The sequence below is a fragment of the Cherax quadricarinatus genome, chromosome 18, assembly GCF_038502225.1.
Source record: "Cherax quadricarinatus isolate ZL_2023a chromosome 18, ASM3850222v1, whole genome shotgun sequence".
Taxonomy (NCBI): domain Eukaryota; kingdom Metazoa; phylum Arthropoda; class Malacostraca; order Decapoda; family Parastacidae; genus Cherax; species Cherax quadricarinatus.
This window is the reverse complement of record NC_091309.1, coordinates 30190600-30217385: the sequence shown is the minus strand read 5'-3', so window position 1 is coordinate 30217385 and position 26786 is coordinate 30190600. Positions and strand designations below refer to the sequence as shown.

Here is a 26786-nt window from a genome sequence, read left to right as displayed (position 1 = left end):
ATCGAGATTCGCAACCACAAGTACTCTCTCACTTGGTTCAAAACTCCCCATGCACTCACTCAACATTTCCCAAAATCTCTGTATCTCCTCTGCACTTCTTATGGGAAATATTGCTTCGAATTTGTGCCGTTTTGAATATAGGCCGACCTTCTGGAATGGATTACAGCCGATATTCAGGGTTCCACTGTACTTGTAAATTCTTTTTACACTTCCCTGGCAAAATATCTGAAGCAGATAATTTCCCAGTCAATGGATAAAGTAAATCTTTATTAATTTTGGTAAAAATTATGCAGTGATCAAGGGAGTACTAATTCTCTACTGTACTATTGTACTAGGTGATCAGACAGGTACCAGGGTATACTTTTTGCATTAAACTTTCTACCCTAAGCTGTGGCCTGTTTCATAATACTTTAAGAGAACCACTGCAAAGTCATGCGATAAATAATGTTTTGGGTTCTGTCTGTCAGTTTTTTCTATATTCATTTACCCCAGTTAAAGTTTATAAAATTAATCAACTCATTTCATTTCCAAAAATAAATTGTACCAAAGCTTCACATTTTATCACAGATCTTTGGTACAGTATTTCTTCATTACTTACCCAAAGACAACACATTATGTACAACATATATTACACTAGATGAGTATGTGTTAAGAGTTTGGATATCCAGTAGGCTTCTGTTAGCATGTTAGATAGGAATGAGTGGAGGCAAATGGTTTTTATGATTTGACATGCTGTTGGAGTGTGAACAAAGTAGCATTTATGAAGGGAGTCAGGGAAAATAGTTAGGTGGACTTGAGTCCTGAAGGTGAATAGTGCAGTGCCTGCACTCTGAAGGAGGGATGAGGATGTTGTATTTCAGAGAATCATTTGAGCTATTATGTCAAATGTCGTCATGAGTGCCAGTCTCCTATGTGTGGATTGTTTCCATACTGAGGTGTCAGCACACTCCTGGGAAGACAGTGATTGAGTGAATAGCAGTGGAAATTACTTTTTTTTTTAGGTCACCCTGCCTTAGTGGAAGATGGCTGGTGTTAAAAAATAAAGAGTGTTTGTACTATAGTATTGTGGTGATTATTTTATGAATGATTGTTTCATGCTGGCTGACATTTTGACAACTGCTTAAAAAAAAAAATCCTTGAATTTCTTAATTCTTTCAGCTACCATTGGATTGAGATGAATTATGTTTGATTCATGTTTTCCATAGGCTTTATGAGCATTTTTACAACAAGAAAAGAATTTCACTGTAAACATGCTTGTACTGCATATTTAAGAGTTTCAAATATCCTTAAGTATATTCCTAGAAAGATAATATATTAAGCTGACAATGTCTTGCAGTTACGCTCTTGGAAAAGATGAATTACTGTACTTTTTTATTTTTTGTTTGAAAAATTCTGTAAGGTAAATGGGTTCTCTGGTGTAAGTGTCTCATGTTTAAAGGTTAATTCATATTGAATGCTAATGAAATTATTCTCTCAGATTTTATCATTTATTTTCCTTGCAGCTTAACACTACCACTGGTGGGAGAAAGAGAAAATTCAGCTGCAGCTTCCAATTCAGTCAACTCAACTCCTGCATCAGATACATTTTACACAGCTACCTCTGTCCTTTCCCCAGACCCTCATGACCTGACATCACCCTTGTCTCCTCTACCTCTTGATGTGCCTCACTCTGCAACTGAACTGCATAAAGAGGAGTCAAGCAAGTGTGTTCTTGGTGCCTTTGGTGATGAAAAAAATAACTTTCCTTCTGAAGTGCCTACAGAAGATACAGTAGATTTTGATGTAACTTCACATTTTGAGACAGGGGATATTGATATTTGTGCATCTGTGTACAAATCTCCAAGTGTCATTGATTCTGAAAATGTCTCTTGTATTTTTCCACCCGATGATAGTGATGCTATCTCTCAGGATCAAAAGCTTTTACCAGCTATAAATTATGCAAATTTAGAAGGTGCATCTAACACAGTTAACATCAGTACATCTCCTGTTCTCCAAGATGGTGGCCATTTGAAGTTTCCAGGGTCTCCCATAGAATCAGAAGCCACATCTACACCTATCAGAGCAGGAAGTACTCGTGCACTTAAAAAGGGGTTTGGAAGTACGAGTAATCAGTTACACGATGGAGATAAAAGAGAAAACTCAAGTTTGTGTTTGTATAAAGTAAAAGTAAAAAAGCTGGCATGTGATTTAAACAGTGCACCATTGAACATTATATCTGATAACCCCGATTCCTCTGTCTCAGAAATTGATAATGATATCTCTGAATCAGATAACAACAATTGTTCTTCTGGAAATGGAAACAAGGAAGGTAATCAGTCACAAAAACATGAAAGTCATTATAAATGTATTGATGGTAACCCCATAGCCAGAGTAAAAGACAGCAGTGCGTTGAATAACGAAACTGATACATCATCAGTTTGGTTCTCTGGGGTGGACAGAAGTGAAGGAAGTGCATTAATATCTCCAGACACTGAAGCTGCCAAAGCAGCAGAAGTACTTTTAAGACTGAGAGACAACACTGATAATTCTAATGTCAGCATAAATGAAAAGGTACGTCATACACATTATAATTGTATTAAAGTACAAGGTAAATAATATTTGCTTAAAGACTTCCAATTAGTTAAAATTACTTGTGAAATGTATGCATGTAAAGGTGTTGCAGTTCAGCAGATCATTTGGAAAAATAACTAGAAAATGAGTGATTTTGAATGTATATCCTTCTTTGGGTTGCCCCATCTGGATGGGAATGGCTGTGTTAGGAAAAAAGTCATGTCAAAACATACAGGCAATGTAACAAAAACTAACAGATATATAGTTAAGCACAGGTATACACAGGTACAGAATATCACAGTGTAAGCTGGTATAGCAATCAGTCATTGCACAAAGCAGTAGAACTGGAATCAACTTCATTTTGTTTTTTCACCATAGTTGTTTTAGATTGTCACAATACCTTTAGTTTTGAGGTGGTGTATCTGTGAGATTTACTTGTGACCAGTTTTATTTTTTTTTGCTCTTGCAGCCTGACTAAGGCTAGGCTTTCCTGTTGATTGCCTTTTTAACTAGGCTGTTGCTTTTAGCAACCCACTGACCCAGATCACCAAACAGCCTGGTTGATCTAGCACATGTGATGGTGGTGTAGAAGCCTTCCTCTTGAAGACTTCTACAACTCTTTGGGCAATTTTTCTGATATCTGCTGACAGCATATCTCTGACGCACCTGTAACTAACTGCTTTCCACAGTTTTCCTACTCTCACAACTTGGCTTGGGGTTAGGCTTTTTTGCTGATTTCCTGTTCATCCAGGATGTTGCTGTTGGTGGCTCTCTGGCCCACATACCCATCACAGCCTGGTTGATCTGGCACTTGAAGGAGGTAGTGATCATGTTTCCTCTTGGTCTGGCAGTATTTCTGATAGATTTAATTGCTGTGGACCACAGATGTTGACTACTGATAGCACTGTCAGATCGACATTTATCATCCTCTTCATTTTTTTTTAAATGTCAGTTTTACAGGCTAAAAGCTGTTATACTACCTCAGCCCATTCCAAAGCCCAGCTGGGTAAGTAGGTACCTGGGTCACATGCCCCCTGGCATGTGACCCAGGTACCTACTTATTGCTAGATAATTAGGGGCATCAGATATAAGGAAACAAATCCAGTGTATCCATCTGTGCCAGAGATTAAACCATGGACCCTCAGTATGTGAACTGAGCATGCTGCCAGTTAAATTTTTTTTTTTTTAATTAGTTGTTAACATAGTGGAACACAAAAATTTCAGCTTGATAGAGGCTGGAGACCATGCGGGACTTCTGAGGTAAATGATCGTGAAAAGTCTAGAAGGAATTTTAAAAAGAAAGATTATGTTACAAAAATAATAGTATGTAAATCATAGCAATGACACTCGCCATTTCTTGTTGTGGTTTTCCTCAGTTAGATACCTATGAGGACTCTATATACAGCTGTACATGATCTAGGCATCATGCTCAGTTAAATATGATGTACAGTGGTACATTGACTTACGAGTGCTCCAACGTACGAGTTTTTCGAGTTACGAGCTGTCACTCTGTTGATTTTTTGCTCCGAGTTACAATCCAAAATCCAAGTTACAAGCGAGCTTCAGATATGCCACCACTAGTTGATGCAGTGAATGCCACAACATCCCCTCAGCAGTGCACGTGTTTACTTCACTGTGGAAGCATCGCTCTTGTGTTGTGCTTGCATTTTGTGCAGTTATTTTGCCAAATTTCTTTTTTCTAACCATGGGTCCTAAGAAAGTAAGTGCAAAGGACAGTGCTGAGAAGAAGAGGATGATGTCCATTGAATTAACCCATAAACGGTCCAAGCAGATCTACGTTCACATGTGTAGTGCTACAAAAAGTAGATCTACGTTTTTTTACACATTTTCTAATGTAAAAAACAAAAAGATCTACTTTTATTACATTCAAATGTTGAAAAAACGTATATATACGTTTGGACCGTTTACGGGTTAAAGCATGAAATCATAGAAAAACACGAGCGAGGTATGCTGGTAGTGGAGTTAGTGAGGCAGTATCAGTGTAGTATGTACAATGGACCCCCGCCTTATGATATTAATCCGTTCCTGAGAGCTCATCCTTAGCCGAAATTATCGTTAGCCGAATTAATTTTCCCCATTAGAAATAATGGAAATCAAATTAATCCGTTCCTGACACCCCAAAGTATGAAAAAAAAAAAATTTTTTACCACATGAAATATTAATTTTTATACACACAAACTGAAGAAGACATGCACAATTACTACTCTACTAAGAATAGAATACATGACACTTACCTTTATTGAAGATCTGGTGATGATTGATGGGATGAGAGGAGGGGAGAGTGTGGAAGTTATTTTTGAGAAGGGGAATCCCCTTCCATTAGGACTTGAGGTAGCAAGTTCTTTTCTGGGGTTACTTCCCTTCTTCTTTTAATGCCACTAGGACCAGCTTGAGAGTCACTGGACCTCTGTCACATAACAAATCTGTCCATAGAGCTCTGTACCTCCCGTTCCTTTAAGACTTTCCTAAAATGGGCCATAACATTGTCATTGTACAGGTTGCCAACACGGCTTGCAGTAGCTGTTTCAGGGTGATTTTCTTCCGTAAAGGTTTGCAGTTCAACCCACTTTGCACACATTTCCTTGATCTTTGAAATAGGCAACTTTCTCAATTTCTCTCTCCCCTCCTCTGAAGCAGTTTCCTCAGGTCTGGCCTCATGCTGTTGAAGATGATCTTGCAGCTCATCAGTGGTTAGTTCTTCATTGTCCTCCTCCACCAAATCTTCCACATCCTCCCCACTAACCTCCAACCCCAAGGACTTCCCCAATGCCACAGTGGATTCCACAACTGGGATACGCTTCTCAATCCCTTTCTTCTACATATTGTGGCCACAGTTTCTTCCAAGCAGAGTTCAAGGTCCTCTTAGTCACTCCCTCCCAAGCCTTACCTATAAGGTTTACACAACTGAGGATACTAAAGTGATATTTCCAGAACTCTCTTAGAGTCAGTTGAGTGTCTGAGGTCACTTCAAAGCACTTTTGAAACATAGCTTTTGTGTAGAGTTTTTTGAAGTTTGAAATAGCTTTTGTGTAGAGTTTTTTGAAGTTTGAAATGACCTGCTGGTCCATGGGCTGCAGGAGAGGAGTGGTATTAGGAGACAAAAACTTGACCTTAATGAAGCTCATGTCCCCAGAAAGTCGCTCTGCCAAGTCTGAAGGATGACCAGGAGCATTGTCTAATACCAGGAGGCACTTAAGGTCCAATTTCTTTTCCATTAGGTAATTTTTCAAGTGGGGGCAAATGCATGGTGTAACCAGTCATAGACAAAGTCCCTAGTGACCCATGCCTTACTGTTTTCCCTCCACATCACACACAAATTAGCCTTGAGGACATTGTTTTGCCTGAACGCTCTGGGAGTTTCAGAGTGATACACCAATAAAGGCTTCACTTGGCAATCACCACTAGCATTAGCACACATCAAAAGAGTAAGCCTGTCTTTCATAGGCTTCTGTTCTGGGAGTGCCTTTTCCTCCTGAGTAATGTAGGTCCTGCTTGGCATTTTCTTCCAAAGCAGGCCTGTTTCGTCGCAATTAAACACTTGTTCGGGTTTAAATTCTTCACTGTCTATGTACTCCTTGAATTCCTTCACATATTTTTCAGCCGCTTTTTGGACCGAACTGGCATCCTCACCATGCCTTATCACACTATGTATGCCACTATGATTCTTAAATCTCTCAAACCAACCTTTGCTGCCCTTTAAAATTCACTCACATCACCACTAGTTGCAGGCATTTTTCTAATGCAACTTCCTAGCCTTATCATATATGATCGCTTGAGAGATGCTATCTCCTGCAATCTGTTTTTCGTTTATCCACACCAATAACAGTCTTTCAACAACTTCTATCACTTGCGATCTCTGTTTCAAAAACAAACTTGCACCTTTTGCAAGAACAGCTTCCTTGATTGCCGTTTTGTTGGCCAAGATAGTAGCGATGGTTGATTGGGGTTTGGTATACAACCTGGCCAGCTCCGAGACACGCACTCCTCTTTCGTACTTAGTAATTATCTCTTTCTTCATTTCCATAGTAATTTTCACCCTTTTTACCACAGGGTTGGCACTAGAAGCTTTCTTGGGGACCATGGTGACTTATTTTGCAGTTACAAGCACTAAAAACACTGTGATAATATGAAATGTACCGAATGTATGCTTAGATGCGGCCGCACTGGCTGGCTTGTAAACACTGGCACCCACGGGGCAGCTGAGGCCGCACGTGGGGCGCGTCCCGGACGAATCACGTAAGGCGAGGCAAAATTTTTGAGTTCAAATGCTTCATATAGCGAATTTAACGAAACGCGATGTGTTCGTAAGGCGGGGGTCCACTGTATTTCAATATGTACCATACTAAAGCAGGAGGAGTCAATAAAGGCTGTAATGCCAGCCAAGGGAATTACAATAATTTCTAAGCTGTAGCAAGTAAGTTAATCAATAGAAAAAGCACGAAATGAAGCGAACTCCTCCAGTGAAATGAAAAAAAACAAAAAAACAACTTGTAGCAATTAAGTTCAGTGATAAAGTGTAGCATTAAGAGTGTAGCAGGTAAGTTAAGCGATAGAAAAAGCACGAAACGAAATGAGCTCCTCCAATCTCCTCTGCCTATCTTTTCTACCCTCCATCTCTGCCAGCCTCTGTTCTCCAAGGTAAATACTGTACATACACTTTATAAAACCAGTTTATTTCTTTATATTCTCTGTTATGTTTTATTATGTTTTTATAAAATATTTTTTATTTATAAATACATTGTTTCAGTGCTTTCCTTATGAAATTAGTGATCTAGTGCAGTTAGCCTCACAAACACTCTGTTTTCTCTTACAATAAGATTTCAGAAGGGGAAGCATGGGAAGATACAGTCAGTGATGATTATTTTTGCATTGGGAGTGGCCGCCACCACTCGTCACATAATGACATATTTTATTCATTCTAGAGTATATATCATGTTTATATGTCATTTATATTGTTTATTATATCATATTAGATCAGTTGCAATGGATAAATAAGCTGTAGAGTTGATATTAGCATTATATTGAAGTATTTTCTGCCTCCTGAGAGCAAGGAATTCTGCTGGGATGGATTAATGGCATTGCAGTTAATTTCAGTGAGGAAAATTGATTTGATATACGAGCAAATTGAGTTACAAGCTAGGTCACGGAACGGATTAAACTCGTAAGTCAAGGTACCACTGTATTTGCATCATGTTGAATGAAGAAACATAATGCAGTAGGGCTGATTAAATAGACCTGAGACAAAAATATTACCTTTACCTATGTTCAAGTCACCATCTGAGTCTTCACTAACAATACAAGGTGCTGCTGATGCATCAGGAAGATCCAGAAAATGGCCTTAATGCAACCACTATTGGTAAAATGCTCAGTAATTTTTTCTCTTGGCTTTATATCATACACAATAAAAAAAATTTATAGCTTAATTTACTTAGCTTTGCTCAAGAACAGCATTTCAACTTCCACTATTTTCTGAGTTATCAGGTTGTTCCCTGAATTTTTTATGCTTGTCATTCTTACCAGAAGGACCTACAAATGGTGATGACATGATTCTGAGAAGACATAGCAATGGTTGATATACAAGATTTATGGATAAATATGATATAAAATGTTATCAGTTTAAGTGTGAGTCAGTGCATAGGTGGTCAAGGGGCAGCATGGGGCAATTGAGGAGGTTCTTTCCTGAGTCAGCAGCTGAAATAAGAACTACATACATGCCCTTCCCTTCTCTCATAGCCCATATAAGTCTACCAAAGCTATTGCCAAATGGTGGGTGGGTGATGAGGGCTTAGGTCGACTACATGCTGATCCAAGATATTGGATTTCAGCCGAAATAAGCGAACAAATCATTTCCTAGTACATAGTACTAAACCAAGATTTCAAGAGTGTCAAAAATCAGATTTAAAGAAATGGTGTTCCACTGTATAGAGCATAATAGCCAAGATACTCTCCTGATATACATAAATTACATCACACTGCTCTTCATCTGGCCCTCTATAATTTATTCTTAATAATACGCTTTGCCCAGCTCCCTTCATATATGTACTGATATGTCGTACCCTGTTGACTATCTGTTAATTGTTCCAGGGGTCATCATTTCCATGGCCTGATCCCTGGACCAGAACTCCTGGTTGCTAGCCTAAGCACTCAAGCTGTTGATGTTAGCAGCATGCACTTCAACATAAGCACCATAGCTCGGTGGATCAGGAGAGTTAGGGATCTGGTAATAATTGTATTATATATTAAGGAATGGTTAAAATATAAACTGTATATATTATCAACAATACTGCTGCTTTGAAATATGAGCATATTAAGGGCACACCATACCATCATTAATAAATAAGCCTTATAAATAAATAGTAAATATTTTTTTCCAAAAAGTTCACAGTTGTTAAAAAATTAGGTGACATTTCATATGTTCTGGAAAAGCTGGTTATGAAGAGCATTTGGCAGACCAAAACTGGTATACACTGTATTTAAAACTACAGCACTTGATATTGTATAAATGTTTAGTTGATGTTAGATTATTTGAATAGTAAGGTAAATATAATTGAGATAACTGATGACAAGATTATTAAATGTACTGATTATGTAAAAAATTGCATATTAAAACAGCAATGAAGAGATAGTGATACAAAACCATATTGAAAATGATGATTCTAATGTGGATAGAATGGGCTTATGAGTATGAAAGTTAAGTGAATCTGGACAAGCAGGTTGCATTAGATACACACAGTATTAGACATCTATATTCAGTATTCATAAATTTATATCCGATTCAGGGCTTTTTCTTTTTTTAGTTTTATTATTGAAGTACAGAACTGTAGTGGGCAGATAGGGAAGCTTTTCAATCTTCATTTGGAGAGTTCCACAATTTTTAGGCCTTTTATTTTCATGGAATTTCTCCACAGGTTGAGTCAAACACAAGATATATGAGAGATTTGTTTCTTATATTTTGTCTTTGCATTCTGTTGCAGCTCTGCAAGAAAAGTTTGAGCATTGAGTTAATATTTGTATTGAATATCTTCTGTGTAGTATGCACAGTACTAAGTGTGGATGTTTTGTATGTTGAGTAAATTTAAACCTTGAGTTAGTGGAGATTTGTTGTGTAGAACCTGTTGGAGTGATCATTCCAGTAGCAGGTTTTTGTTAAGTTATGATAGGTTTTAGGTAATTTGCTGTTGTAGATCACCATTAGGTAAGAATAGATTAGAGTAGTACAGAATGAGTAATGTCATTTGTGTATTTCATAGTAAGTATTTTTGACAGAGTTGCCACATTTAGAAATGTTTTTAGTTATATGGTGGATGTGAGTGTTGAATTTTAGCTTGTTGTCAAGATATGTACTTAAGACTTTTTTCCCTTATCTTGCCTTTTAATGTGTGTATTATTTACTTTTATGTTCAAGAGAATATTTTTAGCTTTATTCTCAAGCACAATGTAGAAGGCATTATCAGTAATGATTGTGAGTTTGTTGGGTGTCATCCAAGGAAATATTGTCACGATCTCGTCATTAACTGGGTTGTTAAGGTAAACTGGATGTGGATTTGAAATGACTAGAAGTTGTATTATCTGCAAATAAAGATTGGTTTCAGTTCTGGAAGGCATTAGGTAGGTCATTGATGTATATGAGAAATAATAAAGGGCCTAGGATGCTGTCCTGTGGCACACCTATATTGATAAGTTGAATTGATGAAGTAATATTGTTAATAATCACATGGTATATCTCATTAAAGTAGGACTTTGTCTGTGAGAGCATAGCTTCATATTCCATAATGTTCTAGTTTAAGCAGCAAGATTTTGTGGTCTACTGTAACAAAAGCTTTTCTTGGATCAGTAAAGAAGCCCACTTGATATTCATTATTTTCAAGAGATGAATATATTGAGTATAGGTAGTAGGTTGGTAGACAGCAACCGCCCAGGGAGGTACTACCGTCCTGCCAAGTGAGTGTAAAACGGAAGCCTGTAATTGTTTTACATGATGGTAGGATTGCTGGTGTCCATTTTTCTGTCTCATAAACATGCAAGATTTCAGGTATGTCTTGCTACTTCTACTTACACTTAGGTCATACTACACATACATTTTTTTTTTTTTTTTCAACAAGTCGGCCGTCTCCCACCGAGGCAGGGTGACCCAAAAAAAGAAAGAAAATCCCCAAAAAAGAAAATACTTTCATCATCATTCAACACTTTCACCACACTCACACATTATCACTGCTTTTGTAGAGGTGCTCAGAATACAACAGTTTAGAAGCATATACGTATAAAGATACACAACATATCCCTCCAAACTGCCAATATCCCAAACCCCTCCTTTAAAGTGCATGCATTGTACTTCCCATTTCCAGGACTCAAGTCTGACTATATGAAAATAACATACATGTACAAGCATATATATATACACACCCCTCTGGGTTTTCTAATATTTTCTTACTAGTTCTTGTTCTTGTTGTTTATTTTCTCTTACCTCCATGAGGAAGTGGAACAGAATTCTTCCTCATTAAGCCATGCGTGTTGTAGGAGGCAACTAAAATGCCGGGAGCAAGGGGCTAGTAACCTCTTCTCCTGTATATATTACTAAATGTAAAAGGAGAAACTTTCGTTTTTCCTTTTGGGCCACCCCGCCTCGGTGGGATACGTCCGGTGTGTTGAAAGTAAAAAAGAAAAGAATACATTGAGTCAAGAATTTTTATTAGTACAGCACATCATTTGTACTTTTACTGGACTGAAATCAAAGTGGCAAGGGTTAAGATATTATGTTCATATATGAATATGTTTAGTGGAGCCTCACTTTTTGTTTTGAATTCGTTCCAGAGAGTCTGACAGAAACCAAATTCAACAAAAACTAAAGCAATATTTCCCATAAGAAATACATAATGTAAATCCAATTAATCCATTCCAGACACCCAAAAATATTAACAAAAAATATGTTTTATAGAGAATATAGTTTTACATACAGAAAACAATGAGAAATATATTTTTTTTTTTTCAACAAATCGGCCGTCTCCCACCAAGGCAGGGTTACCCAAAGAGAAAGAAAATCCCCAAAAAGAAAATACTTTCATCATCATTCAACACTTTCACCTCACTCACACATAATCACAGTTTTTGCAGAGGTGCCCAGAATACAACAGTTTAGAAGTATATACGTATAAAAATACACAATATATCTCTCCAAACTGTCAATATCCCAAACCCCTCCTTTAGAGTGCAGGCATTGTACTTCCCATTTCCAGGACTCAAGTCCGGTTATATAAAATAACCGGTTTCCCTGAATCTCTTCACTACATATTACCCTGCTCACACTCCAACAGATCGTCAGGTCCCAAATACCATTCCTCTCCATTCACTCCTATCTAACATGCTCACGCACGCTTGCTGGAAGTCCAGGCCCCTCGCCCACAAAACCTTCTTTACCCCCTCCCTCCAACCTTTTCGAGGACGACCCCTACCCCGCCTTCCTTCCCCTACAGATTTATACGCTCTCCATGTCATTCTACTTTGATCCATTCTCTCTAAATGACCAAACCACTTCAACAACCCCTCTTCAGCCCTTTGACTAATACTTTTATTAACTCCACACCTTCTCCTAATTTCCACACTCTGAATTTTCTGCATAATATTTACACCACACATTGCCCTTAGACAGGACATCTCCACTGCCTCTAACTGCCTCCTCGCTGTTGCATTCACAACCCAAGCTTCACACCCATATAAGAGTGTTGATACTACTATACTTTCATACATTCCCTTCTTTGCCTCCATAGATAACGTTTTTTGTCTCAAAATATACCTCAACACACCACTCGCCTTTTTTTCCCTCATCAATTCTATGATTAACTTCATCCTTCATAAATCCATCTGCCGACATGTCAACTCCCAAGTATTTGAAAACATTCACTTCTTTCATACTCCTCCTCCCCAATTTGATATCCAATTTTTCTTTATCTAAATCATATAGTCGGACTTGAGTCCTGGAAATGGGAAGTACAATGCCTGCACTTTAAAGGAGGGGTTTGGGATATTGGCAGTTTGGAGGGATATGTTGTGTATCTTTATATGTGTATGCTTCTAGACTGTTGTATTCTGAGCACCTCTGCAAAAACAGTGATAATGTGCGAGTGTGGTGAAAGTGTTGAATGATGATGAAAGTATTTTCTTTTTGGGGATTTTCTTTCTTTTTTGGGTCACCCTGCCTCGGTGGGAGACGGCCGACTTGTTGAAAAAAAAAAAAAAAAAAAAAAATTTGATACCCTCATCACCTTATTCTTTTCTATGTTCACTTTCAGCTTTCTACCTTTACACACACTCCCAAGCTCATCCACTAACCTTTGCAATTTTTCTTTAGAATCTCCCATAAGCACAGTATCATCAGCAAAAAGTAACTGTGTCAATTCCCATTTTGTATTTGATTCCCCATAATTTAATCCCACCCCTCTCCCGAACACCCTAGCATTTACTTCTTTTACAACCCCATCTATAAATATATTAAACAACCATGGTGACATTACACATCCCTGTCTAAGACCTACTTTTACTGGGAAGTAGTCTCTCTCTCTTCTACACAACCAAACCTAATTCATTCCTTTTCCAGAGTCTTTATGAAATTACTTCTTTACTAATATACATCATCCTCTACTCTTGTATGATCTATTATTTCTATTATCACACTGGCCGATTCCCACCAAGGCAGGGTGGCCCGAAAAAGAAAAACTTTCACCATCATTCGCTCCATCACTGTCTTGCCAGAAGGGTGCTTTACACTACAGTTTTTAAACTGCAACATTAACACCCCTCCTTCAGAGTGCAGGCACTGTACTTCCCATCTCCAGGACTCAAGTCCGGCCTGCCGGTTTCCCTGAATCCCTTCATAAATGTTACTTTGCTCACACTCCAACAGCACGTCAAGTATTAAAAACCATTTGTCTCCATTCACTCCTATCAAACACGCTCACGCATGCCTGCTGGAAGTCCAAGCCCCTCGCACACAAAACCTCCTTTACCCCCTCCCTCCAACCCTTCCTAGGCCGACCCCTACCCCGCCTTCCTTCCACTACAGACTGATACACTCTTGAAGTCATTCTGTTTCGCTCCATTCTCTCTACATGTCCGAACCACCTCAACAACCCTTCCTCAGCCCTCTGGACAACAGTTTTGGTAATCCCGCACCTCCTCCTAACTTCCAAACTACGAATTCTCTGCATTATATTCACACCACACATTGCCCTCAGACATGACATCTCCACTGCCTCCAGCCTTCTCCTCGCTGCAACATTCATCACCCACGCTTGTATGATGTCTACTGTATTTTCGATTCCTTGTATGATGTCTACTGTATTTTCGATTCCTTATGTAATCATTTATTCTAAATTGTATTTATAAAATGCCTGTGATTAATTTATTGCAGATTCATGAACTTGAAGCTTTAAAACTTCATTATTGTAATTTAGAGGAACAACTGATACATCAGTCACCAGTGGCAAGACCTGATTTAGCAAGCTATACAGCAGCAGCTCAAGAATCACAGCAGGATGAGAAGGAGCAGAGAACTGACAGGCCAGCACATCTTTCTTTAGACTCAACTCTCTTGCAAGAAGATAGGTAAAAGATTAATCCCTAAGTTGAACACTGAATACTCCATTTCCAGTATGCTTATATTTTGATGCTTATCTGTTAGTTTTGTATCTTGTCATATTTCTGTAGTATCATACCTCATTCATACCAGTATTCACTTCTCTAAATCCAATAAGTTCCATCTTGATTTTTTTTCACTCAGTAATGAGACCACAGTGTTGCCATTTACATGCCAGTGCTAACTGGTTATGACCCCTGTCAGCTATGACACCTGAAAGGCTCAGAGCTGCTGTCATCAACCTCAGGGTGTACTATAAACAGTAATACATGCTTGTTTTCCATGGATGCTTCCCCAGCACAGAGAGGTGGGACACTTGTGGGACTCAGGGGCCCCTTACAAAGTACTGTCTATGTCAGAAGATTGGAGTCTCCTGAAGAATTAAATATACAATACATCTCTTCTGTTTCATTTTCTTCATGTGGGTTGCTTGTATTATCTAGTGATAACTTAAATCTGTCAAGGGAGAGATCTCGTAGCTGGTTGTTTCATTGTAAATGATGAGAGGAAGGTGAATCACTTTATTTACTCTCTCTGCTAGGTGGGGAAGGTTGTTATGAAACACTAGGGATTTAAGAAATGTCTCTCACTCTAAATATGAGATAACATGTCATTAAACTGTGGAAATGATTTTATATGTGAGGGAATCTATCAGAATTGTGGGTCAGTCTGAATTGTCACTAACACTTAGTCTCTAGCAGTCTTCCTCATCATGACCAGAAAATCTTTAATTGTTTCAGTTATTCACTATGGACTCATTTTTTGTACCTTTACATAATTATGAGTCATACAGTAGACATGACAGTCATCCTTCAGTCTGGCAGAACAACTTGTTCCTCCTCTTCTTTTTTTTTATTACAGTATAAATAATGGGTTGTTGTTGAAATGTGCAGTGGGTGGCAGTCTTTTGGGACTTAACGCTAAATTTGTCTATAAGAATATTATTTAAAATGTAATAATTATACTAAATATTTGTTAAACTGGCAGATTAGCTTTGCTCATTGAGCGAGAAGTTCAGAGACGTGTTCTAGAAGAAGTTGTGGCTCGAGAAAGTGCGGCCCTGAGCACCAGACCACGTTACCGAAAAACATGCCGGTCCATGAGCGCCTCCATGGATCCTTGGACTTTGTAAGTGGCTTGGTGGTCTGTATTTTTTGGTTGCATTTTAATTCTTATTGCACATTTCATTAAATAATTAAAAGTAGCCTTAATGTGAGGAAATCTAAGCAAATGGTAAAGAAATGAGTTATGTTCTGATTGCCATCTGGCACTTTTTCAGTCATAATACAGCCTTTCTTCGTTTCCGTGTTTTTATTTTTTCTATTAGGTCACATAATATGTGACTTCTCTCTCTCTCTCTTTTTTTTTTTACACAGGGTTTGACAAGGTTAGGTTAAGGATCCCTAGCTTTATTGACAAGCTATTTACAGGTTAAGGATTCCTAACTTTATTGGCAAGCTAAGAGCTGTTACCTACATCAGCTCATTTGAAAGTATTTTTATTGTTATGAAACATACAAGTAGGAAACAGGATGAAGTTGGAGACAACATTTTCATGTGATCAACTGACTTTATCTCGTTGACATTATAATGCTGTACGAGTGTGTTCCAGACTTGAGTCATCCTGGGGATAAATGATCTCAGATGAAGTGATGTTCTGGAGAAGGGTACAGCCAGAGTGAAGTTGCTGCTTTCTGCCCGTCTTGTGGTATAGAAGCTTGCTTCACGCTGTCCTTGAAGTGTATCCAAGTGTGGTACTTTGACAATATTGGCCTTGTACATAACAGTAAGGCCACAACATATCCCTCCAAACTGCAAATATCCCAAACCCCTCCTTTAAAGTGCAGGCATTGTACTTCCCATTTCCAGGACTCAAGTCCGACTATATGAAAATAACCTGTTTCCCTGAATTTTATTTTTTATTTATTATCACACTGGCCGATTCCCACCAAGGCAGGGTGGCCCGAAAAAGAAAAACTTTCACCATCATTCACTCCATCACTGTCTTGCCAGAAGGGTGCTTTACACTACAGTTTTTAAACTGCAACATTAACACCCTTCCTTCAGAGTGCAGGCACTGTACTTCCCATCTCCAGGACTCAAGTCCAGCCTGCTGGTTTCCCTGAATCCCTTCACTAAATATTACCCTGCTCACACTCCAACAGATCGTCAGGTCCCAAGTACCATTCGTCTCCATTCACTCCTATCTAACACGCTCATGCACGCTTGCTGGAAGTCCAAGCCCCTTGCCCACAAAACCTCCTTTACCCCCTCTTTCCAACCCTTTCGAGGACGACCCCTACCCCTCTCCTTCCCCTATAGATTTATATGCTTTCCATGTCATTCTACTTTGATTCATTCTCTCTAAATGACCAAACCACCTCAACAACCCCTCTTCTGCCCTCTGACTAATACTTTTATTAACTCCACACCTTCTCCTAATTTCCACACTCCGAATTTTCTGCATAATATTTACACCACACATTGCCCTTAAACACGACATCTCCACTGCCTCCAACCATCTCCTCGCTGCTGCATTTACCACCCAAGCTTCACACCCATATAAGAGTGTTGGTACTACTATACTTTCATACATTCCCTTCTTTGCCTCCATAGATAACGTTTTTTGACTCCACATATACCTCAACGCGCCACTCACCTTTTTTCCCTCATCAATTCTATGATTAACCTCATCCTTCATAAATCCATCCGCCGACACGTCAACTCCCAAGTATCTGAAAACATTCACTTCTTCCATACTCCTCCTCCCCAATTTGATATCCAATTTTTCTTTATCTAAATCATTTGATACCCTCATCACCTTACTCTTTTCTATGTTCACTTTCAACTTTCTACCTTTACACACATTCTCAAACTCATCCACTAACCTTTGCAATTTTTCTTTAGAATCTCCCATAAGCACAGTATCATCAGCAAAAAGTAACTGTGTCAATTCCCATTTTGAATTTGATTCCCCATAATTTAATCCCACCCCTCTCCCGAACACCCTAGCATTTACTTCTTTTACAACCCCATCTATAAATATATTAAACAACCATGGTGACATTACACATCCCTGTCTAAGACCTACTTTTACCGGGAAGTAATCTCCCTCTCTTCTACACACCCTAACCTGAGCCTCACTATTCTCATAAAAGCTCTTTACAGCATTTAGTAACTTACCACCTATTCCATATACTTGCAACATCTGCCACATTGCTCCTCTATCCACACTATCATATGCCTTTTCTAAATCCATAAATGCAATAAAAACTTCCCTACCTTTATCTAAATACTGTTCACATATATGCTTAAATGTAAACACTTGATCTACACATCCCCTACCCACTCTGAAGCCTCCTTGCTCATCCGCAATTCTACATTCTGTCTTACCTCTAATTCTTTCAATTATAACTCTACCGTATACTTTTCCTGGTATACTCAGTAAACTTCTTCTTTCTTTCTTTCAACACACCGGCCGTATCCCACCGAGGCGGGGTGGCCCAAAAGGAAAAACGAAAGTTTCTCCTTTTACATTTAGTAATATATACAGGAGAAGAGGTTACTAGCCCCTTGCTCCCGGCATTTTAGTTGCCTCTTACAACACGCATGGCTTACGGAGGAAGAATTCTGTTCCACTTCCCCATGGAGATAAGAGGAAATAAACAAGAATAAGAACTAGAAAGAAAATAGAAGAAAACCCAGAGGGGTGTGTATATATGTGCTTGTACATGTATGTGTAGTGTGACCTAAGTGTAAGTAGAAGTAGCAAGACGTACCTGAAATCTTGCATGTTCATGAGACAGAAAAAAGGACACCAGCAATCCTACCATCATGTAAAACAATTACAGGCTTTCGTTTTACACTCACTTGGCAGGACGGTAGTACCTCCCTGGGCGGTTGCTGTCTACCAACCTACTACCTATAACTCAGTAAACTTATTCCTCTATAATTTTTACAATCTCTTTTGTCCCCTTTCCCTTTATATAAAGGGACTATACATGCTCTCTGCCAATCCCTAGGTACCTTCCCCTCTTTCATACATTTATTAAACAAAAGTACCAACCACTCCAACACTATATCCCCCCCTGCTTTTAACATTTCTGTCATGATCCCATCAGTTCCAGCTGCTTTACCCCCTTTCATTCTACGTAATGCCTCACGTACCTCCACCACACTTACATTCTGCTCTTCTTCACTCCTAAAAGATGGTATACCTCCCTGGCCAGTGCATGAAATTACCGCCTCCCTTTCTTCCTCAACATTTAAAAGTTCCTCAAAATATTCTCGCCATCTACCTAATACCTCCCTCTCCCCATCTACTAACTCCCCTACTCTGTTTTTAATGGACAAATCCATACTTTCCCTAGGCTTTCTTAACTTGTTTAACTCACTCCAAAATTTTTTCTTATTTTCATTAAAATTTCTTGACAGTGCCTCTCCCACTCTTTCATCTGCTCTCCTTTTGCACTCTCTCACCACTCTCTTCACCTTTCTTTTACTCTCCATATACTCTGCTCTTCTTATAACACTTCTGCTTTGTAAAAACCTCTCGTAAGCTACCTTTTTCTCTTTTATCACACCCTTTACTTCATATGTATGTATATATATATATATATATATATATATATATATATATATATATATATATATATATATATATATATATATATATATATATATATATATACACATATAAAGATTGGATGTGAAAAGTGGGTTATAGTAAGCGTGTATGCACCTGGAGAAGAGAGAAGTGTAGAGGAGAGAGAGAGATTCTGGGAAATGTTGAGTGAATGCGTGGGGAGTTTTGAATCAAGTGAGAGAGTAATGGTGGTTGGGGATTTCAATGCTAAAGTGGGTAAAAATGTTATGGAGGGAGTAGTAGGTAATTTTGGGGTGCCAGGGGTAAATGTAAATGGGGAGCCTTTAATTGAGCTATGTGTAGAAAGAAATTTGGTAATAAGTAATACATATTTTATGAAAAAGAGGATAAATAAATATACAAGGTATGATGTAGCACGTAATGAAAGTAGTTTGTTAGATTATGTATTGGTGGATAAAAGGTTGATGGGTAGGCTCCAGGATGTACATATTTATAGAGGGGCAACTGATATATCGGATCATTATTTAGTTGTAGCTACAGTTAGAGTAAGAGGTAGATGGAAAAAGAGGAAGGTGGCAACAACAAGTAAGAGGGAGGTGAAAGTGTATAAACTAAAGGAGGAGGAAGTTCGGGCGAGATATAAGCGACTATTGGCAGAAAGGTGGGCTAGTGCAAAGATGAGTAGTGGGGGGGTTGAAGAGGGTTGGAATAGTTTTAAAAATGCAGTATTAGAATGTGGGGCAGAAGTTTGTGGTTATAGGAGGGTGGGGGCAGGAGGAAAGAGGAGTGATTGGTGGAATGATGAAGTAAAGGGTGTGATAAAAGAGAAAAAGGTAGTTTACAAGAGGTTTTTACAAAGCAGAAGTGTTATAAGAAGAGCAGAGTATATGGAGAGTAAAAGAAAGGTGAAGAGAGTGGTGAGAGAGTGCAAAAGGAGAGCAGATGAAAGAATGGGAGAGGCACTGTCAAGAAATTTTAATGAAAATAAGAAAAAATTTTGGAGTGAGTTAAACAAGTTAAGAAAGCCTAGGGAAAGTATGGATTTGTCAGTTAAAAACAGAGTAGGGGAGTTAGTAGATGGGGAGAGGGAGGTATTAGGTAGATGGCGAGAATATTTTGAGGAACTTTTAAATGTTAAGGAAGAAAGGGAGGCGGTAATTTCATGCACTGGCCAGGGAGGTATACCATCTTTTAGGAGTGAAGAAGAGCAGACTGTAAGTGTGGTGGAGGTACGTGAGGCATTACATAGAATGAAAGGGGGTAAAGCAGCTGGAACTGATGGGATCATGACAGAAATGTTAAAAGCAGGGGGGGATATAGTGTTGGAGTGGTTGGTACTTTTGTTTAATAAATGTATGAAAGAGGGGAAGGTACCTAGGGATTGGCAGAGAGCATGTATAGTCCCTTTATATAAAGGGAAAGGGGACAAAAGAGATTGTAAAAATTATAGAGGAATAAGTTTACTGAGTATACCAGGAAAAGTATACGGTAGGGTTATAATTGAAAGAATTAGAAGTAAGACAGAATGTAGAATTGCGGACGAACAAGGAGGTTTCAGAGTGGGTAGGGGATGTGTAGATCAAGTGTTTACATTGAAGCATATATGTGAACAGTATTTAGATAAAGGTAGGGAAGTTTTTATTGCATTTATGGATTTAGAAAAGGCATATGATAGAGTGGATAGAGGAGCAATGTGGCAGATGTTGCAAGTATATATGGAATAGGTGGTAAGTTACTAAATGCTGTAAAGAGCTTTTATGAGGATAGTGAGGCTCAGGTTAGGGTGTGTAGAAGAGAGGGAGAATACTTCCCTGTAAAAGTAGGTCTTAGACAGGGATGTGTAATGTCACCATGGTTGTTTAATATATTTATAGATGGGGTTGTAAAAGAAGTAAATGCTAGGGTGTTCGGAAGAGGGGTGGGATTAAATTATGGGGAATCAAATTCAAAATGGGAATTGACACAGTTACTTTTTGCTGATGATACTGTGCTTATGGGAGATTCTAAAGAAAAACTGCAAAGGTTAGTGGATGAGTTTGAGAATATGTGTAAAGGTAGAAAGTTGAAAGTGAACATAGAAAAGAGTAAGGTGATGAGGGTATCAAATGATTTAGATTAAGAAAAAATGGATATCAAATTGGGGAGGAGGAGTATGGAAGAAGTGAATGTTTTCAGATACTTGGGAGTTGACGTGTCGGCGGATGGATTTATGAAGGATGAGGTTAATCATAGAATTGATGAGGGAAAAAAGGTGAGTGGTGCGTTGAGGTATATGTGGAGTCAAAAAACGTTATCTATGGAGGCAAAGAAGGGAATGTATGAAAGTATAGTAGTACCAACACTCTTATATGGATGTGAAGCTTGGGTGGTAAATGCAGCAGCGAGGAGACGGTTGGAGGCAGTGGAGATGTCCTGTCTAAGGGCAATGTGTGGTGTAAATATTATGCAGAAAATTCGGAGTGTGGAAATTAGGAGAAGGTGTGGAGTTAATAAAAGCATTAGTCAGAGGGCAGAAGAGGGGTTGTTGAGGTGGTTTGGTCATTTAGAGAGAATGGATCAAAGTAGAATGACATGGAAAGCATATAAATCTATAGGGGAAGGAAAGAGGGGTAGGGGTCGTCCTCGAAAGGGTTGGAAAGAGGGGGTAAAGGAGGTTTTGTGGGTGAGGGGCTTGGACTTCCAGCAAGCGTGCATGAGCGTGTTAGATAGGAGTGAATGGAGACGAATGATACTTGGGACCTGACGATCTGTTGGAGTGTGAGCAGGGTAATATTTAGTGAAGGGATTCAGGGAAACCGGTTATTTTCATATAGTCGGACTTGAGTCCTGGAAATGGGAAGTACAGTGCCTGCACTTCAAAGGAGGGGTTTGGGATATTGGCAGTTTGGAGGGATATGTTGTGTATCTCTATACGTATATGCTTCTAAACTTTTATATTCTGAGCACCTCTGCAAAAGCAGTGATAATGTGTGAGTGTGGTGAAAGTGTTGAATGATGATGAAAGTATTTTCTTTTTGGGGATTTTCTTTCTTTTTTTTTGGGTCACCCTGCCTCGGTGGGAGACGGCCGACTTGTTGAAAAAAAAAAAAAAAAAAAAAAAAAAAAAAAAATATATATATACATGTATATATATATATATATATATATATATATATATATATATATATATATATATATATATATATATATATATATTTTCTTTTTTCTTTTTTCTTTCAACAAGTCGGCCGTCTCCCACTGAGAATTGATGAGGGGAAAAGGGTGAGTGGTGCACTTAGGAGTCTATGGAGACAAAGAAGGTTGGAGGGAGGGGGTAAAGGAGGTTTTGTGTGCGAGGGGCTTGGACTTCCAGCAGGCATGCGTGAGTGTGTTTCATAGGAGTGAATGGAGACAAATGGTTTTTAATACTTGACGTGCTGTTGGAGTGTGAGCAAAGTAACATTTATGAAGGGGTTCAGGGAGACCGGCAGGCCGGACTTGAGTCCTGGAGATGGGAAGTACAGTGCCTGCACTCTGAAGGAGGGGTGTTAATGTTGCAGTTTAAAAACTGTAGTGTAAAGCACCCTTCTGGCAAGACAGTGATGGAGTGAATGATGGTGAAAGTTTTTCTTTTTCGGGCCACCCTGCCTTGGTGGAAATCGGCCAGTGTGATAATATAAAATAATAAAAAATAATTTTTTTTTTTTTCATTGGCCGTCTCCCACCTAGGCAGGGTGACCCAAAGAGAAAGAAAATCCCCAAAAAGAAAATACTTTCATCAGCATTCAACACTTTCACCTCACTCACACATAATCACTGTTTTTGCAGAGGTGCCCAGAATACAACAGCTTACAAGTATATACGTATAAAAATACACAATATATCTCTCCAAACTGCCAGTATCCCAAACCCTTCCTTTAGAGTGAAAATATAGGTGTCAATCATTCACTTTTTTTTTTTTTTTCAGAGGGGTGAGGGTCTTAACACCATCAGAAGTGAGGCCATACACTTCAATGAGTGTAAGTGCTTTATTTTGTTACAGTTTTTAAGGTTGGTATCTGTGTAAATTATAAAGCAAATTTTGTCTAACACCTCATTTAATGCAGAATGCTGTCCATATAGACAAGCCATTGTGTATCTACCTACATTCTTTTATACTTGTGTCCATCATTTATTTGTATTTTTTGTACATTTCACTAACTTTTTTTATTGTGTTCATTTTCAAACTCTGCCATGCATTTCCACTAATAAATTATTTGTCAGTGGCTCTACATCTAATATTTTCATTAGCAACCAGGTGCATGAATTGTATTATCAACCTGTCAGTTCCTAAGTCTTTAAGCAGTAGTAATGATGCTGGCTGCACTGTTGATGAGATGCTCATTTTTATGTTGTTCAAGGGATGTGAGAATACTGGAATAATTTTTTTTAATATGCATGTGATAAGCTCTGACTCTTGGACTTGTTTCTTAACTTTTGGCTTATTGATGTGAAATGGTTCTGTCCTATCGATTTTTGAATAACAGTATAGAGTCCATTTTTTTTTTTTTTTTTTTATTATCATCACACTGGCCGATTCCCACCAAGGCAGGGTGGCCCGAAAAAGAAAAACTTTCACCATCATTCACTCCATCACTGTCTTGCCAGAAGGGTGCTTTACACTACAGTTTTTAAACTGCAACATTAACACCCCTCCTTCAGAGTGCAGGCACTGTACTTCCCATCTCCAGGACTCAAGTCCGGCCTGCCGGTTTCCCTGAACCCCTTCATAAATGTTACTTTGCTCACACTCCAACAGCACGTCAAGTATTAAAATCCATTTGTCTCCATTCACTCCTATCAAACACGCTCACGCATGCCTGCTGGAAGTCCAAGCCCCTCGCACACAAAACCTCATTTACCCCCTCCCTCCAACCTTTCCTAGGCCGACCCCTACCCCGCCTTCCTTCCACTACAGACTGATACACTCTTGAAGTCATTCTGTTTCGCTCCATTCTCTCCACATGTCCGAACCTCCTCAACAACCCTTCCTCAGCCCTCTGGACAACAGTTTTGGTAATCCCGCACCTCCTCCTAACTTCCAAACTACGAATTCTCTGCATTATATTCACACCACACATTGCTCTCAGACATGACATCTCCACTGCCTCCAGCCTTCTCCTCGCTGCAACATTCATCACCCATGCTTTACACCCATATAAGAGCGTTGGTAAAACTATACTCTCATACATTCCCCTCTTTGCCTCCAAGGACAAAGTTCTTTGTCTCCACAGACTCCTAAGTGCACCACTCACCCTTTTCCCCTCATCAATTCTATGATTCACCTCATCTTTCATAGACCCATCCACTGACACGTCCTCTCCCAAATATCTGAATACATTCACCTCCTCCATACTCTCTCCCTCCAATCTGATATCCAATCTTTCATCACCTAATCTTTTTGTTATCCTCATAACCTTACTCTTTCCTGTATTCACTTTCAATTTTCTTCTTTTGCACACCCTACCAAATTCATCCACCAATCTCTGCAACTTCTCTTCAGAATCTCCCAAGAGCACAGTGTCATCAGCAAAGAGCAACTGTGACAACTCCCACTTTATGTGTGATTCTTTATCTTTTAACTCCACGCCTCTTGCCAAGACCATCGCATTTACTTCTCTTACAACCCCATCTATAAATATATTAAACAACCACGGTGACATCACACATCCTTGTCTAAGGCCTACTTTTACTGGGAAATAATTTCCCTCTTTCCTACATACTCTAACTTGAGCCTCACTATCCTTGTAAAATCTCTTCACTGCTTTCAGTAACCTACCTCCTACACCATACACCTGCAACATCTGCCACATTGCCCCCCTATCCACCCTGTCATACGCCTTTTCCAAATCCATAAATGCCACAAAGACCTCTTTAGCCTTATCTAAATACTGTTCACTTATATGTTTCACTGTAAACACCTGGTCCACACACCCCCTACCTTTCCTAAAGCCTCCTTGTTCATCTGCTATCCTATTCTCCGTCTTACTCTTAATTCTTTCAATAATAACTCTACCATACACTTTGCCAGGTATACTCAACAGACTTATCCCCCCTATAATTTTTGCACTCTCTTTTATCCCCTTTGCCTTTATACAAAGGAACTATGCATGCTCTCTGCCAATCCCTAGGTACCTTACCCTCTTCCATACATTTATTAAATAATTGCACCAACCACTCCAAAACTATATCCCCACCTGCTTTTAACATTTCTATCTTTATCCCATTTATACTGTTTAATTGTTCTACTCATTCCATTTCTTGTGTGTGTGTGGTGGTGTGTGTTGGTGTGTGTTGATATGTGTGTATGTGTTTGTGTGTGTTTCTGTTTGTGTGTGTGTGTGTGTTTGTGTGTACTCACCTAATTGTACTTACCTAATTGTGGTTGCAGGGGTTGAGTCATAGCTCCTGGCCTTGCCTCTTCACTGGTCGCTACTAGGTCCACTCCCTGCTCTGCGAGCTTTATCATAACCTATGTTTTAGGTACCATTTTGTTCTAGGCACATCTCAGTTAGACACTAGGCCTGTGTGTGTGTGTGTGTGTGTGTGTGTGTGTGTGTGTGTGTGTGTGTGTGTGTGTGTGTGTGTGTGTGTTTGTGTGTGTGTGTATGAGAGTGTGTGTGTACTCACCTAGTTGTACTCACCTAGTTGTGGGTGAAGGAGTCGAGTCATAGCTCTTAAGAACAAAAGAACATAAGAAAGGAGGAACACTGCAGGAGGCCTGTTGGCCCATACTAGGCAGGTCCTTTACAATTCATCCCACTAACAAAACATTTGCCCAACCCAATTTTCAATGCCACCCAAGAAATAAGCTCTGATGTGAAAGTCCCACTCAAATCCAACCCCTCCCACTCATGTACTTATCCAACCTAAATTTGAAACTACCCAAAGTCCCAGCCTCAATAACCCAACTAGGTAGACTGTTCCACTCATCTACTACCCTATTTCCAAACCAATACTTTCCTATGTCCTTTCTAAATCTAAACTTATCTAATTTAAATCCATTACTGCGGGTTCTCTCTTCGAGAGACATCCTCAAGACCTTATTAATATCCCCTTTATTAATACCTATCTTCCACTTATACACTTCGATCAGGTCTCCCCTCATTCTTCGTCTAACAAGTGAATGTAACTTAAGAGTCTTCAATCTTTCTTCATAAGGAAGATTTCTAATGCTATGTATTAATTTAGTCATCCTATGCTGAATGTTTTCTAACAAATTTATGTCCATTCTGTAATATGGAGACCAGAACTGAGCTGCATAATCTAGGTGAGGCCTTACTAATGATGTATAAAGCTGCAGTATGACCTCTGGACTTCTGTTGCTTACACTTCTTGATATAAATCCCAGTAATCTAGTTGCCTTATTACGTACGCTTAGGCATTGCTGTCTTGGTTTAAGGTTGCTGCTCACCATAACCCCCAAGTCCTTTTTGCAATCTGTATGGCTAAGTTCTACATCATTTAACTTATAAGTACTAGGGTTATGGGCACTCCCAAGCTTCAGAACCTTGCATTTATCTACATTGAACTGCATCTGGCACTTTTCTGACCAAGAATAGAGTTTGTTTAAATCCTCCTGAAGTTCCATAACATCTACGTTTGAATCAATTATCCTACCTATCTTTGTGTCATCGGCGAATTTGCTCATATCACTAGTAATTCCCTCATCAAGATCATTGATATATATTATAAACAACAACGGACTTGAGTCCTGGAGATGGGAAGTACAGTGCCTGCACTCTGAAGGAGGGGTGTTAATGTTGCAGTTTAAAAACTGTAGTGTAAAGCACCCTTCTGGCAAGACAGTGATGGAGTGAATGATGGTGAAAGTTTTTCTTTTTCGGGCCACCCTGCCTTGGTGGGAATCGGCCAGTGTGATAAAAAAAAAAAAAAAAAAACGGGCCCAAGACTGATCCCTGTGGAACGCCACTTGTTACAGATCCCCACTCGGATTTAACCC

General features: G+C 39.0%; 1 protein-coding gene across 2 annotated transcripts in view; it reads left to right on the top strand.

Moving 5' to 3' along the window:
- Positions 1-26786, top strand: part of Klp98A (kinesin-like protein 98A) — a 185477-nt gene that overhangs the window by 96116 nt on the left and 62575 nt on the right. For both annotated transcript variants that reach the window (XM_070086369.1, XM_070086368.1), the window contains exons 16-19: positions 1503-2550; positions 13976-14169; positions 15188-15328; positions 22752-22803. In XM_070086369.1, the coding sequence (XP_069942470.1) occupies positions 1503-2550; positions 13976-14169; positions 15188-15328; positions 22752-22803 (1435 nt within the window). The remainder of the gene's footprint in view (positions 1-1502; positions 2551-13975; positions 14170-15187; positions 15329-22751; positions 22804-26786) is intronic.